Raw genomic sequence first — 14,279 nt, forward strand, 5'->3', positions numbered from 1 at the left:
CAAAGAGGCTTCACAATGGTTTTGCTGTTCTACAGGAGAGGCGAGAAACTGCTTTAAAACAACAGGGCTTGCTTTGCTTTTAGCCTTGAAATTCTGGTCTTGGTCCCTCAGGTGCTGGGGAGTGTGTGGTCACAGCACTGACCATGTAAAACATTGCCTGACGCATCAAAACCCACAATCTGTTGTGTGGAAATATTTAATCAGAAAACCCTTTAAGGATTCATCTGCAAGTTTTGTGGCAAGTGCCAGATCAGTCCCACCTACTCCTGGATCCCAGGTTCAGCCAGCACCAGGCACAAGAACCTCTCAGTAGCAACTGTGGCATAATCTGTCTCTATGAAGGGCTCACCCTGACCCCTAATTGTTGAGAGCAGCTGAAGCCAAAACATCAGTTTACTAGCCCTTACAAAGCTTAGAGTTAGTGGTGACTGGCTGTTCTTATCTGAGGTGGGGGGCATTGGCCTGCTAAATCCAGGGTTGTGAGCTCAATCCTTGAGGAGGCCTGGGGTAAATAGATTTAAAAAAAAAAAACGGGTGGTGATAGGTCCTGCTGATAGGGCAGGGGACTGGACTCAATGACTGCTGAACGGTCCTTCCATTTTGACAAGAAACGTGGCCACGCACTCTTTCAATCATAAATGTGCAGAGATGTTTCCTGTTTCAGCAGGTAGCTCCTTGGAACACAAGGCAGAACAAGCCAAAGTACCACACTTTGTATTGGTGCTAGGCTCAAGTTGTAGCTAAAAGCAGCTCCCAGCCCATGGCTGTCAGCTCAGGCTCCTCCCTTCTTCCAGTACATCCTGGGCCAGCTGGCTAACACACAGCCTGAGTAGTCCACTCATTCCTTCCCCTCCCTGCTCTTTGATTCTCCCCCAAATTCTAGGCAAAGGCATGTCTACCCCAGGCATCAAGTGAGAGGCCAGGGCTGCGTGAGAAGAGCTTTCAAGTACACCAGGGCCAAGGCAAAGCCCTTCTCCACCCATTGGTGACAGGCCCCCACCCCTGTGCATAGAAAGAGATGCTAACTGTGCTTGGGATATCCAGCTGGCCTTGGACCTGCCCCACCAGGGCACTGTGGCTGCCTCACTCCAGGAAATAAAACCCCATTCACAGGAGAACTGTTTTTATTAATCCTGTTCACACCTCAAACACCCATTGAACAGCTGGAAGAAACATGTTCCACAGGGAAGACCCAAATCCTCAGCAACCACTTGCTCTGTTGTCATAATTGAGAGTCCTGAGAGTTCAGAGGGGATGCTTCCCCTTTCCACCAGAGAGTATCAGGATTCAGTATGCTCAAGGCCCCAGGAGATGCATTTTAAGGACCACCATGGAGCAAAGGAGGCCTCTGGGCAGGGAGCCAGCACCAATTTATGGCGCCTAATGCAGGCAGAAGGGCTCCCACGCTGTATCTACACCTCCTTTGGCTGTTAAATGTTTAACCCCCCTTTGTGCAATTGAGGGGACTCAATGCACAGCCCTTTTCCAGGGCGTGCACATGTCTGCACAGAGCTTATGTTCTGATAACTGGATGGGGAAGAGGATCAGTGAAGGGCCTACACAGTGGGGCACCCAATACTTCCTCCTGTTTTCCAAGAGCCTTAATGGGTTCTGCCCAGACCTGACAGCGGCTTCTTTCACGCAGCAGTTCCATCGCCACCCATGAAGTGCTGCAACGGCTACAGAGAGAACTAGTTTTCCAACAGTCTTCTCAGAAAGATAAGCCAGCTGCTGCCATACAACCAGAGCTCAGGGTTGTCTCCTCTATTAAGTGAGCTCTGCGATCAGCCTTTCCTAAGGGACAGGCGGCTGGGAGCTGTGGCACTTTCAGCATATAAGCAGAACTGGAAGGAGTTATGGGGAGTTGGACCCACAGCCCTAGTCCTCAGCTATATGGTAGCATAGATCATGAAGGAGTTAAGCATGCAGAAAGGCACCAGTAAACCCCATGGGCTTCAGGAATTTAAAGGGACAGTGTCCATTGGATGCAACAACCTCATTCTTCTGTCCAAGTGACTGTAGCTCAGAGGTGGCTTTCCAGGGAAATGGAAAGGACCTCATTTTACACAGCCAGCCCTGCATCGTGCTGAGGAATGCCAAACGTGGCTGAGAATCCTACAATAGTCCACTGATATTTTTAAGAAGCATAATCAGCAGCCACTACAACTCCCAGCAGGCAGTGCTCCTCCCTGCTGATTGAAGAATCTCTGGAAGACACTGGCAGAGGCCCTGTCCTTTCAAAGAGGAAGAAACTATTATATAAGCATGGAGCATTGCATGGTGGGACTTGTAGTCTGCATGGGACCTTCAATCTACTCTCACCTCTATGTACATCAAGTGCAGGTCGGTCCAAACAAACCAGATTAAACCACTTTCAGTGCACCGTTAGGAAGCATTGGTGCCAACTGCCCATGTTGGAGAGGGGAAAGGGGGAACAGAGGCTGGGCTCCTCTCCCCAGCTAAGTCACCTCAGCGTTACTGACTTTGTTGATGATACGGGAGCGGCGAGGGATACACTCTAAGTCAAACTTGCTCTCATAGATGGTGGGGCAGAGGTGCCAGCGATTGTCCCGGTAGATGCCCAGGTAGGTGTAGACGTCAGGCTTGTAAGAGAGCAGGCACTTGACGCCGGTACCCCGGATGGCAGCATCTGCATCCATTACCTTCTCCTCGTCAGTGAAGTCATCTGTGTAGATACAGATGACGTGCTTGCGGTCCGAGTTGGGGTAGCAAGGGCTAACCTTGGCCACCCCAAAGCGCCCCTCCAGCACTGCACGGGCAATGCCACTCCAAGCGTGGTCTACCTTGAAGCCAGTGTCCAGGTGCATCAGCCACTTGCCAGTGAGAACACGGTGGTTGAGTGCCAGCTCGCGGATGGTGTTGAAGGTGACGTGGCGTCCACTGATCTGGAGTTGCTCCCAGGCCTCCTGCAGCCCTACCACATCACCTGACTCTGGGCAGTAATTTGGGCCATAGATGGCAATCCAGCCCACAGGCTCGGTGCAGCGCTCGGGGTCCCCAAAACGAGACACCCGTGAGGGCTGGTAGGTCTGCAGCCACTCCTCAAACTCGGCCCGTGGGGTCTTTCGGGCATCAAACACCACCCAAGGGTCCATGTCAGCTGCCATGGACTCAGCAGCCAGGTGCTCAGCTGAGAAGGCCCCTTCCTTCCCCACATCCCCATCATCCTGGTCTGACATTACTCACTGGTCCGAGGAGGAACCTAGGACAGAACGGTCAGGGAGATGGGAAGCAAAATTAAGATGCACCATCTAATTCAATCTCCAAAGCCCAGACCAGGATAGACTCAATCTTTAGAGACCATCCTCAAGGACTCTGTCCAGTAGTAGCAAAGATTCCCCCACTCCCGTTAGTTCCTCCATCTCCTCCGAGACTCTGCCCCCTGTGGATGGAAACCCCCATTAACTCCCATGCCCCCAAGGCAGGATTGTCCCCTTCTTGCCCATCATTGATTGAGGCACCCTATTAGTTCCAATCCATAAACCAGAACAACGTACCTGTTGTTGGTGAGCTGCTGGGGAAATATTGAACACACAGCAGGATACGTACCCAAATAAAGGACAGGTGATCAAAGGCCGTGAAGGAGCAACACTAACATAAAGACCATCTGGACACCTAAGGATCTCTCTGGTAGCGCTTGGCAGGCTGCTGACTGTACACACCCAACAAAGATGTGGTCCCAACTTTCCAATTAAAGAAAAACCATGGTTCACTGTAGATTACAGAGAGCAGAGTGCAATAAATGATTGATACAACCCAGTTAGGCCAAGGGGTCTAAACGCGCGATCCCCGCTAGACTCATCACAGTGGGACCCTTGCAACATAGCACAGTAGGAAAGGCAGAGGGTGTTACACTTTCCCCCCCACCCATCAGACACTCCATCTACTGAGGCCAGCAGCATGCATTCCCTTGTAAGGCTAATTGCACTTGCTAGGCTCCCCCACCCTGAACATGCCTAGATTGCTATAGCACAGGGTCAGTTTGAGGATTATGACTTTTCTTCCTGGGAGGTGCTGCTAGGGTACAGAATGAAACAGGTCACATCTCAAGAGGCTTGAGGAAGAGATAGTGGGAGTTAGTATCACCAGCCTATTAGGGACAGAGTAAGTGGAAATGCTAAAAGGGGAAGGGACCTGCCCACTCAGCAAGTCTAAAGCACAGCTGGGAAGAGAACCCAGGAGTCCCGCGTCCCCCCGCCCCCCGCGAGCTGGGAAGAGAACCCACTTCCCAGCCCCCTTCTCTTCTGACCGAACACAGAGCAGGGGCCGCAGCCCGCGGTGCCGGCCAGGCCTAAGGCCCCCACGGCCTCTCCTCCCCCACACAGCGCCGCTGACCCCCGGCCGGTCCCTCCAGAGACAGCTCCGCAAGCGCCCACCAGGGCCGCACCTCACCGGCGCTCTCCCGCGCTCAGCTCCCGGCCGGTCCCATACTGCGGGCCCCGCTCCGCCCACACGCGGGGTAACGGCCCCGTGGGCGGGGCCTCGGCCTGACCCGGATGTGGAAACGCTCGAAGCCGGATGTGGTGAGTAAGAAGGGCAAAAGAAGGGGCGGGTGTAGGGTACGGAAGTGGGCTCGGGGGTGGGCGGAGCCAAAAGTAACCAATCCCCTCGGGCCCCGCCCTCCTCCCCCAATATCGGGCTGTGACTCCAGCCCGGGCGTGTTGGTGTCCCTGTGCGCGCGCAGGCTCGCGGGGCCGGGCTGCATCCCGGAAGGTGCCGCTGCCTTTGAGGTGGCCCGTGTCAGGAAGTCGAGCCCGGAATCCCCGAGGGCCCCGAGCCAGTGGCCGGCCCCTCGTGTGCCCCTGCGCGGTGTTCCGTAGGAGCAATGGGCGCTGAGCCCCCTCTGGGGTGGGGGCAGGGGCTATGATACAGGGATGAGATGCAACCACCTCTGGGCTGGGGGCGGGGGCCATTGTGCAGAGATGAGATGCAGTCACCTCTGGGCTGGGGGAGCAGGGGCTTTCACAGAGACCCTTCACCGTGTGATGCTATACAGCCAGCTGGAGAGGGGCACAGGGCCATGAATACAGGACTCCATGGCCAAGTTTTCGGGTGTAGCGGTAGGACACATGGTTGAGGGTGGGCGAAACAGCCAAGGACTAGAGTGGAGAAGCAGGCCCTCTGCCATCCTTGGTGTAGGAATCTAGGACGTGGAGAGGGAGCTGGGTGCACACAATCTACCTGCACCAGGAAGGGGGCTGGCCTGAGACCTTCCACAGGGTCTCTGGTGCTGGGGGCCAACCTGGAATAGCAGGATCCTGTGAAGCAGGCAATTCCAGGGAGGCCATGCCTAGGGAACTGGGTGGCTCTTGCGGGCGGGGGGCAGCATCCTCCAGTATGGAGGAGAGGATATAAGATCTGTTTTCTCGGGGGAGGGGGGAGAAACAGATGCGTGGCCCCGCGGGTGCCTGTTCAGCGGGGAGGGGACCCTGAGGCGGGGATGAGGGAAAACAAAGGCTTGCTCGAAAGGTGCATTGGAGACCCCATGCTGGGAGAGGAGAAAATACAGGGGAGGGGTATCTGCTGTGGGGAGGGGGCGCCAGTGTTGGTGGGCGGGAAGACCATGAGGAGACACAGGGGGGCACTTGAGCGTGGGGCGCCCCCTGCGCTGGGGGTGGGGGCGGGGAGAAGGAGGGGGCGGGGGGGGGGAGGACGACGCATGGAGTCAGCGCGGCGCGGGGCGTGTTCCGGCGGCGCTAGGACACCGGCGGCCGGGGCGGCGGTGGGCGACGCAGGGAGCCGGCGGGGCGGAGCAGAGCGGGGGCGCTGCTGCCGCTGCCGCTGCTGGAGCCGGAGCCGGAGCCGGAGCCCCGCGATGCCGAGCAAGAAAAAGAAATACAACGCGCGCTTCCCGCCGGTGAGTGCGGGCCGGCCCCGCGCCCCGACACCCCAACCCCCGCCGGCTTAGCCCCCGCGTGCTCCTTAGCCCCGGAATGGCCTCGTCCCCCGCACCCCTTAGCCCCGGAATGGCCTCGTCCCCCCGGCACCCCTCATACCCCGGAATGGCCTCGGCCCCCCGGCACCCCTCATACTCCAGAATGGCCTCAGCCCCCCGGTACCCCTTAGCCCAGGAATGGCCTCGGCCCCCGCACGCCTCATACCCCGGAATGGTCTCGCCCCCCTGCACCCCTCATACTCTGCAGTGGCCTCGCCCCCCCAGTACCCCTTAGCCCGCGGAATGGCTTCGTCCCCCTGCACCCCTCATACTCCCCAATGGTCTTGCCCCCTGCACCCCTTATACCCTGGAATGGTCTCTCCCCTTGGTACCCCTCATACTTTTCAGTGGCCTCGCACCCTCAATACCCCTTATACCTTGGAATGGTCTCCTCCCCCCTCTTCACCCCTTATCCCCTGGAATGACTTTGCCCCCCTACACCCCTGACACTCCCGGAATGTCCTCGCCCCCCCCCCCAAATGGCCTCACCCTTGACATCCCTTACACTCCTGGGCAGACCTAGCCCACCTCCCAGCTTCCCCCTTATGGCTTCCACTCTCATGGCCAGCCCAGCCCCCCCCAGGGTTAGCCTAGTCACTTTCCCAATACCCCTTAGCCCACTGGTCCAGGTCTCCCCCTGCCCCTTCACTCCCTGGATGCAGCCTGCTCCCCCATTCCCACCACAGGTCCAGCCTCAGCCTAGTGCACCCCCCACACCCCAAGATCCTCCTGCCGTTCTGCGCCAAGTCTAGCCCCTGGCACTGCATATGTTCCCCACCACCACCATTAACCTGAGCCCCTGTGAACTTTGATCCTCCCTCACACTGAGCTTAGTCTGGCCTACCTCCCTCCTTCCCCCAGGGAGTCCAGCCCTGTCGTCCTTTTCCTTCCCCTGCCTCCCTTGCCCACCCCAATCCAACACTATCTCCTTCCCCTGTAGCGCCCTCATACGGATGCCCCAAGCGCCTCATCTTTTATAGGGTCTCCTGTGTCCCTCACAGGCGCACCTCTAATACCCGCTTCTCCCTGCAGTGCATGCTCTCCCCCTGCGCTGCCCCAGACTCCCCTGCTCTCCCATACAGCCCATCCTTCTACTCTGTGCCCCCTGCAGGGATCCCCTCTGCCCCATATAGGGTGTCCTTCCAGTGTCACCCACTGCTAATCCCTGCAAGGATGCCTCTTCCTCCTATGATCTGGCCTCATTATGAATCTCCCACCTCTTCAGGCATCCTAGGGCAAATCCATCGCTGATGAAGCCTCATTCCCTCCCTCGACCTCTTTAGTCAGTGCCTGCAGCCCATATAGGGCTGTGGGTCTTTGCAGACACCCCATACTCATCATGAAACTTGTCCTTCATCCAGAGGCTCTCTTTCTGTGCCCGCTCCCACAGGACAATGAATTCCCCCTCTTATATTCTGGGGCACCAATTCTGGTGGGCTAACAGAGGGAATGGTTTGACACCTTGACCCTTGAAAGCTCCTCCCCACCAGAGGATCTCTGTCCAATGGTCTTTCAGGGGACTCAGGATTCCTGGGTTCCATCCCTGGTTCTGGGTGGGGAGTGGAGTTTAATGGGTGGCAATGCGCAATGGGGGTTGGGGGGAAGGTGGGGTGCATGGAAGCCAGAACTCCTGGATTCTAGCACCAGCCCTGCTACCTGTGCTGTCCTGGTAAGGGTGGAAGGGGCACTTTCCTCTGTTTCGCTTTCCATAAAACGGGCTAAACCTGGACCTGCTTCCTATGTGACTCTACCTTAGGGCCAAGGGCTTCAGTCAAATGGGGAAAGGTTCTTATTGGAATGGCTGGAAGAGGATGCTGCTGGGGGGGGAAGGGGAAGAAGCCATATTTGTGATTATATAGGCCTCCTGTTCCCCTGGAATTCACATCTCAACGTGCTCACACCACAAGGCCCCACTTTTCTGTCTTTGTCACATCTTCAGCACTGGAGTAGTAATGGGAGCTGAAAAAAAGCCTGGTCAACTTCATTTTCTCCTGGTCAGTTTCATTTCCACCTTTCTTGGGTTGGGGGTCCCTGGTACTGATGGGGAGCCTTTCCCGCCCTGACCTCCACCACAGCATCCCTGACATCTGCACTGCGATCCTGCAGTGATTCAAAGCCCTTCGTCAGGCCCTTAGAAACATGCTTTGAAAAAGAGAATCAGTGGGAGGATGGAGGTCATTTTATTTGCCTTTCGTGCTGGTAGGGAGGAGCTTTTAAGGGTCGAGGTGTCAAGCTTTAAATAAAAACCATGCTTCTCCCTGCCTCTCTTGAGTCCACAAACTGGAGATTTATACCCTGACACTGACAGTGAGATTCTGAGAGTTGGCAGCACTGAATCTAGCCTCTATGCCTCTTCAGTCTCCAAAGCTACAGTTTGTGGTTAAGGCCCCAGGGGAGGTTGGAGCTCTGGGATCAGCACCTGGCTGTGCTGCACATTCTCTCTGGGCAAAATGTGTCTCTTGGTGCTTCAGTTTCTCCATCACTGATCTGAGAGTAAAACTTTCACTGGAGAGACACTGAGCTTGCAGGGCAATGGCTGTCTCCCTGAGTGTCTGTGAAGAGCCCTGCCTGGGAATCCAAATCCACGTAGGGGCCAGCACAGTGGGGTCCCCCGTGTTGGGTCAGAGTCCATGTGTTACCTGGCACAGTCGAGCTCCCCTGTCTCATGTCAGGGTTTGTACAGAACCTGCGCACCACAAGGGAGCTCCCAGTCTCAGTTCAGAGTCTGGGCAGTGCCTGGCATGCCAGGAGATGGTGTGGCCTGACTTTGATCCTCGCTGTTCGCACCTGGGTTGTGACAGTGGGCACCTGGGGATTTGATTGCCCTTTGACAGTAAAGGATGACTTAGAGAAGAGTCTCCGGGGGGGTGTTAGTTTGTAGCTTCACAAAAAACAAGTAGTCCTGTAGCATCTTAAAAATGAGCATATTTATTTACTAGGTAATGATCTTAGGAGAAGAGGTGGCAACGTAATTCAGGAATTAAAAATAACTTATCTACGACTGGAGCTCTAAAATCGCTTGAGAGGAGCAGGGTTAGAGCAAAGGCCAAGCCATGACTTCTGGGTTCTATCCCAGCTGTGGGCGGGGAGTGGTGCCCAATGGCTAGTGTAAGGCTGTACAAAGACAGGCGTAGGTCTGGGGCCCGCCTGGTTCCAGGAGCAGGACTAGAATCTGGGACCTGTTGCTTTAGGGCAGCAGACTGGCTGCTTTGGGGGAAGAGAGGATGAGATAAGGTCAGTCCCACCGTTGGGGTTGGAGCACCTTTCCTCCCATGGGGGTGCTCTCTCCGCCCCGCACAGCCAGACTCCTGGTGCTGAGGGTGGAAGGGAGTACAAGTCCCTGGGGGGCATTTCCTGACACCTGCCCCCTCCCAATATTAAATGTTTCCTCTCATCTCCCTTCCAGGCCCGGATCAAGAAGATCATGCAAACGGATGAGGAGATTGGGAAGGTGGCTGCTGCTGTCCCTGTCATTATATGTATCCTTGGGAGTGCCGGGCTGCCAAGCTCCCACTCCTGAAACCCCAAATGCCACCCTGTGGTTCGGGCACTGCTGGGGGAACTGCCTCTGAGCCAGGCTCGGTTCATCATCCTGTAGGTTTCGTTGCCTTGGCTGGTGGCTAATTACAACGGCAGGTTAGATAGAGAAGCAGAGGCAGCTGGTCTAGTGGTTAGAGCGGGCAGGGGCGGCTGGGAGTCAGGACTTGGGGTTCTGGCCAAGCTGTGGGAGGGGAGTGGGCTTAGACTGCGGGTGGGAGAGGCACCGGGCTCCAGGAGTCAGAGCAGGATGGGGGATGGGTGGGAGCTGGGGTTCCTGCGGCCTGGCCTGTCTGTATGAGCTGTGATCCTCGTACGAGCAGTGTTCCGATCCCGGTGCTGAGGTCCCTTAACTCTCGCCTTGTCAAGCCCGGGCGCTGGAGCTCTTCCTGGAGTCGCTCCTCAGGAAGGCCTGTCAGGTGACACAGTCCCGAAATGCCAAGACGATGACCACCTCCCACCTGTAAGTACCCCTCTGCCTTCCACCTGTACGTCCCCTCTTCTGCCTGCCCGGGAACCTTGCAGTACGGAGAACTGACATGCCAGATCTTCTCCAGGCCCCCCACAGACCTGCCCTGCTACAGACAGACCCCTCTTGCGCCTCTTGGAGCAGGGGCTTGGGAGCCAGGACACCTTCGCTCCATTCCCTGCTTTGCCACCAACTCCCTGGGGTGCTTTTTGAACAGTCCCTGCCCACCTTGTGTGCCTCAGTTTCCCCCTTTTCAGCTGGACAGAGGAAGACACACTCATCCCTAGCAGGGCTGAGGATCGGGCAGGCAGTGGTGATGAGAGTGTTATTAAGGCGGGCGGGGGGTTAAACCCTGCATCCCCAGCTGGGCTGGATACTCCATGGGAGTGCAACCTGGCCCTCAAGAAGCCAGTAGAGGCCGGGGGGGTCAGTCCCCAGGGTTTGTGGGGATGGGGCTGCTGCAGTCCCTTCCCCCAGAGTCTGGGTTGCTCTCTACTCCCTGCAGGAAACAGTGCATAGAGCTGGAGCAGCAGTTTGATTTCCTCAAGGATCTGGTAGCCTCGGTGCCCGACATGCAGGGAGATGTGGAGGACAACCATGCTGAGGGCGAGAAGGTCTCCAGGAGGTGGGCAGGAGGCGGCACTGTGCAGTGGGGAGAGCGGGTGGGGCTCAGCGGGGGCGCTCTTCTCTTGCAGCCTGTGCTGGCCGAAGCCCCAGGCTGGCATGAGGGGCACAGAGCTACAGGGGCTCAGTAGGGGGCTCTGGCCCCTCCCAGCCCGTAGCGCCCTTCACTCCCCAGTGTGCTGCAGGGAGATGCTGGCAGATGGTGGTCACCACAGATGCTATCACCTTCACTAAGAGTCTGGGAACCAACTCCAGTGTCCGAGCGCAAGTCCTCTCCCGCTGGTTCCACCCTGCCTCCCCAAACCCTGGCTTTGCCATCAGAACTAAGTGTGGGGCTTCTCTTGGCTTCCTTACGGACCCTGTGCCTCACGGCTGTGTGCTGGGACCCAGCCAGCATGCCACGCACCAGAGGTGGCTGCACTCGAGTGATGTGGCGAAGCGATTCCTAAACGCCTCTTCCCCCCTTGCGCCCTTTGGGGGACTGGAGCACGTCACGGGGGACTGTCCGGGGGAGGGGTGCTGTCGCCGGGCTTGGAGCTTGGGAGGTGAGGCTGGGGTGTGGCCAGGGAGCCCTGGTGTGGAGTTGGGGGACTGACTGAGTGACCCAGGGGGAGTTGTCATGGGATTCTTTTGCATCCGTCTCTGCTGGAAGCCCCTTCTTTGGCAGTGCCCCTCATGACTCCTTGGTCTCTCTCTGGCCGCAGGGGCCGGAAGCCGGGCAGCGGGCGGAAGAATGGCGGCACTGGCAGCAAAGGAAAGGACGCGAAGCAGTCAGGCACAGACTCCGAGCAGGAGGTGAATCTGGCAAGAAGTGTCTCCCAGCCTGCAGGCTCCTCCCTGCATGCACCGGTGCCCCCTCCTGGCTGAGCCTCGCTGAGGTGCATGGGAAGCTGAGGGTCGGGAATAGTCCGCCGGGGGCCACAGATGGTGAAGGGTCTTCAGAGGCTGCCCCTCCCAGCTGTGATGCTGGGCTGGGTATCCCCAGAGGGGTGTAGGGTCTGGTGGTTCTAGCAAGGGGATGCTGAGAGCCAGGACTCTGGGGTTCTGTTTCCGCCTCTGTTGCTGCTCTTGTGGGATCCGGGGGAGTCCCTTTCCCCTCTCTCTGCCTCAGTGTCCCCGGGGCCAGCTCTGGGGAGCATCAGCCACTGTGTCCTTCTGGTGATGCCATCTGCCTGCTGAGCCCTCTGCTTAACCTGCCCCCACAGGAGGATTCTGAGGACAGCGAGAGTGATGGGGAAGAGGAGACGTCCCAGTCTACACCCCCCAGCCGCCCCACTGCCCATTTCCTCAGGTAAGAAGCGGGGTCTGCCCAGTCAGGGGCCACAGAGCCTCCCAGGCTGGGCCCTACTGCAGTGCTGAGGGGCTGGGCAGGGCTTAGAGCAGGGGGCCACTGGCCCAGTCAGGGGCCACACACAAGTGAGAAGGGGAAAAAACCCTCAGTGACCTGGCCCCCAAGTGGGAAGCAGAAAGTAATTGTGAGAAACACACTCCCCTCAAGCTGGGGCAGATGGGAGAACCTCACAGGCCAGAATCAGGCACGCTGCCGGCCAGATTTGCCCTGTGGGCCATAGGTTCCTCATCCCTGGCTTGGGCTTGGGGGTGGCAGGGAGTCTTCTGGGTTCTGTCCCTGCCTCAGGGATGGGAGTGGCATCTAGGGGTTAGAGCAGACCTTTAGCTACTGGTGGGTAATGCTAATTAGAACCTAACAGCAATCGGTATGATCTGGATGGAGCCAGACGCCTGGGGGGCTGCGTTACTGGATGCAGGGCAGAGCTGGGCACTGGCTGGATGTGCGCTGATGGGCCGGGCGGTGGGCGGGGTCCCCAGGCTGCCTCAGAATATGGATCCAATCCAGGGTAGGGATGCTGGAAGAGCCCACAGAGCTGATTGGTCCGGGGCCAGTGAGGGATACGAGGTAGATGATCTCCCCTCTCCCACGCTAATCTTCCTTCTCCCCTCCCTGGTTCCAGCTCTCCGGCACCATATTTGCACTTCTCCTGCCCCCCACAGCCCACCATGGCCATGCCTGTCTCGGTGCCCCCAGCCCCGCCTGCCGTGATGCCCTCTGCTCCAGCACCCCCCGCCCCAGGGCAGGATGAGGAGGAGGAAGATTATGACTCGTAGCCCTGTTTCCTTTTAGTTTGTTTTAGTTGCTGCATTCGGGGGGAGGGCTGGGGGAGGGGGCGGTTCTTAAATTTATTAAAAAAAGAGAGAAAAAGCATTTTACCTTCACTGGTTTGTTTTTATTGTGTCCCTGGGTCCGGCTCGAACCCCTGATTCTCTGAGCCTGCCCCGCTGTGGTCATCCCTCTCTGTGGTGCCTTCCCTCAGGGGCTGAGCACAACTGAGCAACCCAGCGACTAGCTGCAGGTGTCTCCGGAGAGGGAACAGGGATGAAACAGCCGTGGCAGCTTGTGAATCCCTCCTCCCGCCCCCCCAGTCATGGCTTGATTTCTCCCTCCCCAGCCCCACAGAATCAGCAGAGTGTAGGGCCAGTGGGTCTATTGGTGTTCCAGGTCTGAGCTGTGCTTTATCAGGGATGGTCAGTTTCATCCCAGGCCTCAGCATCGTCAGGCCGTGAGGTCACGGAGGCCTCTGCGGCATCAGGCAGGATCAGTTTAAGTGGCACCCTCACCTCTGTCCCCACCCAGCAACCATGGCTCGGGGCAGGGGCCAAGCTCCATTTTTGTTCGAAGCAGGATGTTTGGTTCCCTCCAGCCCTGGTTCAGCATCCCCTTTTCTCTGCCCACTGACACGGCTCTCCCCAGTCCTGAGGTGGAGGCTCTTTGTATGAGCTGGTTCTGCGCCCACTTGAGAGGAGAGGGACACAGTGAATCTCACAAGCAGTTTCTTCTCCCTGCCCCCTGTCACTGCATGCGCCAGTCACTCTGATCAGATGATTGACCAGGGACGACTCGGACACGGGGGGTGTCCTTGGGGCCTGTGAGGGATTCCCCCCCGCTCGTGAAAAGACACAGTCTAGGGCCATGTCTGTCCGGGGCGTGACTTCGTCTGCCACTGGGAAATGGGCCTGTGCTCTCACCTGTCAGAATGCCCCTGCCATCCCACAGCTGTCCCAGGCCCTGTAGGTTCTCATTCCTTCACGGCGTTTGCACTCCCCATCTGCACTGGGCGCCAGGACTCCTGGGAAGGGAGCGGGATCTAATGATTAGAGCAGGACATGCACAGAGCAAGCAGGCCTAGGTCCTTCCCTCCCAGTTCTTTCCCTCCTTCGATAGTTAGTGGACTCAGTCTCCGTGACATTATCATTGCTAAAACCCAGGGCTGCACCACCCAGCTCCTGTGAAGTGGAGCCCTAAGAGACAGAAATTTCCACAGGCCCTTTCCATGCCCATCTGCCATAGATTGTTTCTGTGATGGGGGTGAGGGCTGGCATCCCTTCAGGGCAGGGGTCCTCTGAGCAGTTGGGGTGCAGGGAATGAGGGGTGAACGCTGTGTGGCTTGCAGCCGCCTTGAGAGCTGGGAGGTTGCGACTTTTAACGCGTGCGTTTGGATTTTGTATCGACTCAATAAAGTTCTGATTTCACGAGACTCCTTCCGTCTTTGGGGGTGAAATTGAGAACGGGCTGGTTCTTATTCCAGGAGGGGCAGTAGAGCTGGCCAGGACTCCTGGGTTCTATCCCCAGCTCTGCCGCTGATTCAGTGAACAGCTGTTAGTAAGTTCCCTACCCTG

At 57.5% G+C, this 14,279-nt stretch overlaps 2 protein-coding genes across 4 annotated transcripts; one reads left to right on the forward strand and one right to left on the reverse strand.

The window, feature by feature from the left end:
• Window positions 1-1,112: 1,112 nt before the first annotated feature.
• Window positions 1,113-4,507, reverse strand: C11H11orf68 (chromosome 11 C11orf68 homolog). Of its 3 annotated transcripts, none has more exons than XM_075005935.1 (3): window positions 4,414-4,507; window positions 3,571-3,733; window positions 1,113-3,223 (listed from the first exon to the last, which is right to left on the reverse strand). In XM_075005935.1, exon 3 carries the CDS (start codon window positions 3,198-3,200, stop codon window positions 2,460-2,462), a length of 741 nt encoding a protein of 246 aa, XP_074862036.1. In that variant the 5' UTR covers window positions 3,201-3,223; window positions 3,571-3,733; window positions 4,414-4,507; the 3' UTR covers window positions 1,113-2,459. The 3 variants fall into 3 exon arrangements, with proteins under 3 accessions (XP_074862036.1, XP_074862032.1, XP_074862035.1); XM_075005931.1 differs by having other exon boundaries at window positions 4,409-4,507; XM_075005934.1 differs by having other exon boundaries at window positions 3,519-3,733; window positions 4,409-4,507.
• A 1,211-nt stretch (window positions 4,508-5,718) lies between these two features.
• On the forward strand, window positions 5,719-14,127 carry DRAP1 (DR1 associated protein 1). Its single transcript, XM_075005298.1, has 7 exons — window positions 5,719-5,878; window positions 9,363-9,435; window positions 9,863-9,956; window positions 10,468-10,587; window positions 11,291-11,381; window positions 11,792-11,877; window positions 12,557-14,127. The coding sequence occupies exons 1-7, from the start codon at window positions 5,837-5,839 to the stop codon at window positions 12,708-12,710; spliced, it is 660 nt and encodes a 219-aa protein (XP_074861399.1). The 5' UTR covers window positions 5,719-5,836; the 3' UTR covers window positions 12,711-14,127.
• The last annotated feature ends 152 nt before the right edge of the window (window positions 14,128-14,279 follow it).

This window comes from Carettochelys insculpta, chromosome 11 (assembly GCF_033958435.1).
Source record: "Carettochelys insculpta isolate YL-2023 chromosome 11, ASM3395843v1, whole genome shotgun sequence".
NCBI classification, from domain to species: Eukaryota; Metazoa; Chordata; order Testudines; family Carettochelyidae; genus Carettochelys; species Carettochelys insculpta.

Bases quoted from the DNA above. Each gene is read 5' to 3' on its own strand.
- C11H11orf68 (XM_075005935.1), bottom strand. From the start codon at position 3,200: ATGTCAGACCAGGATGATGGGGATGTGGGGAAGGAAGGGGCCTTCTCA.
- DRAP1 (XM_075005298.1), top strand. From the start codon at position 5,837: ATGCCGAGCAAGAAAAAGAAATACAACGCGCGCTTCCCGCCG. The intron at 5,879-9,362 runs GTGAGTGCGGGC...TCTCCCTTCCAG, and splicing joins ACAACGCGCGCTTCCCGCCG to GCCCGGATCAAGAAGATCAT. The intron at 11,382-11,791 runs GTGAATCTGGCA...CTGCCCCCACAG, and splicing joins GCACAGACTCCGAGCAGGAG to GAGGATTCTGAGGACAGCGA.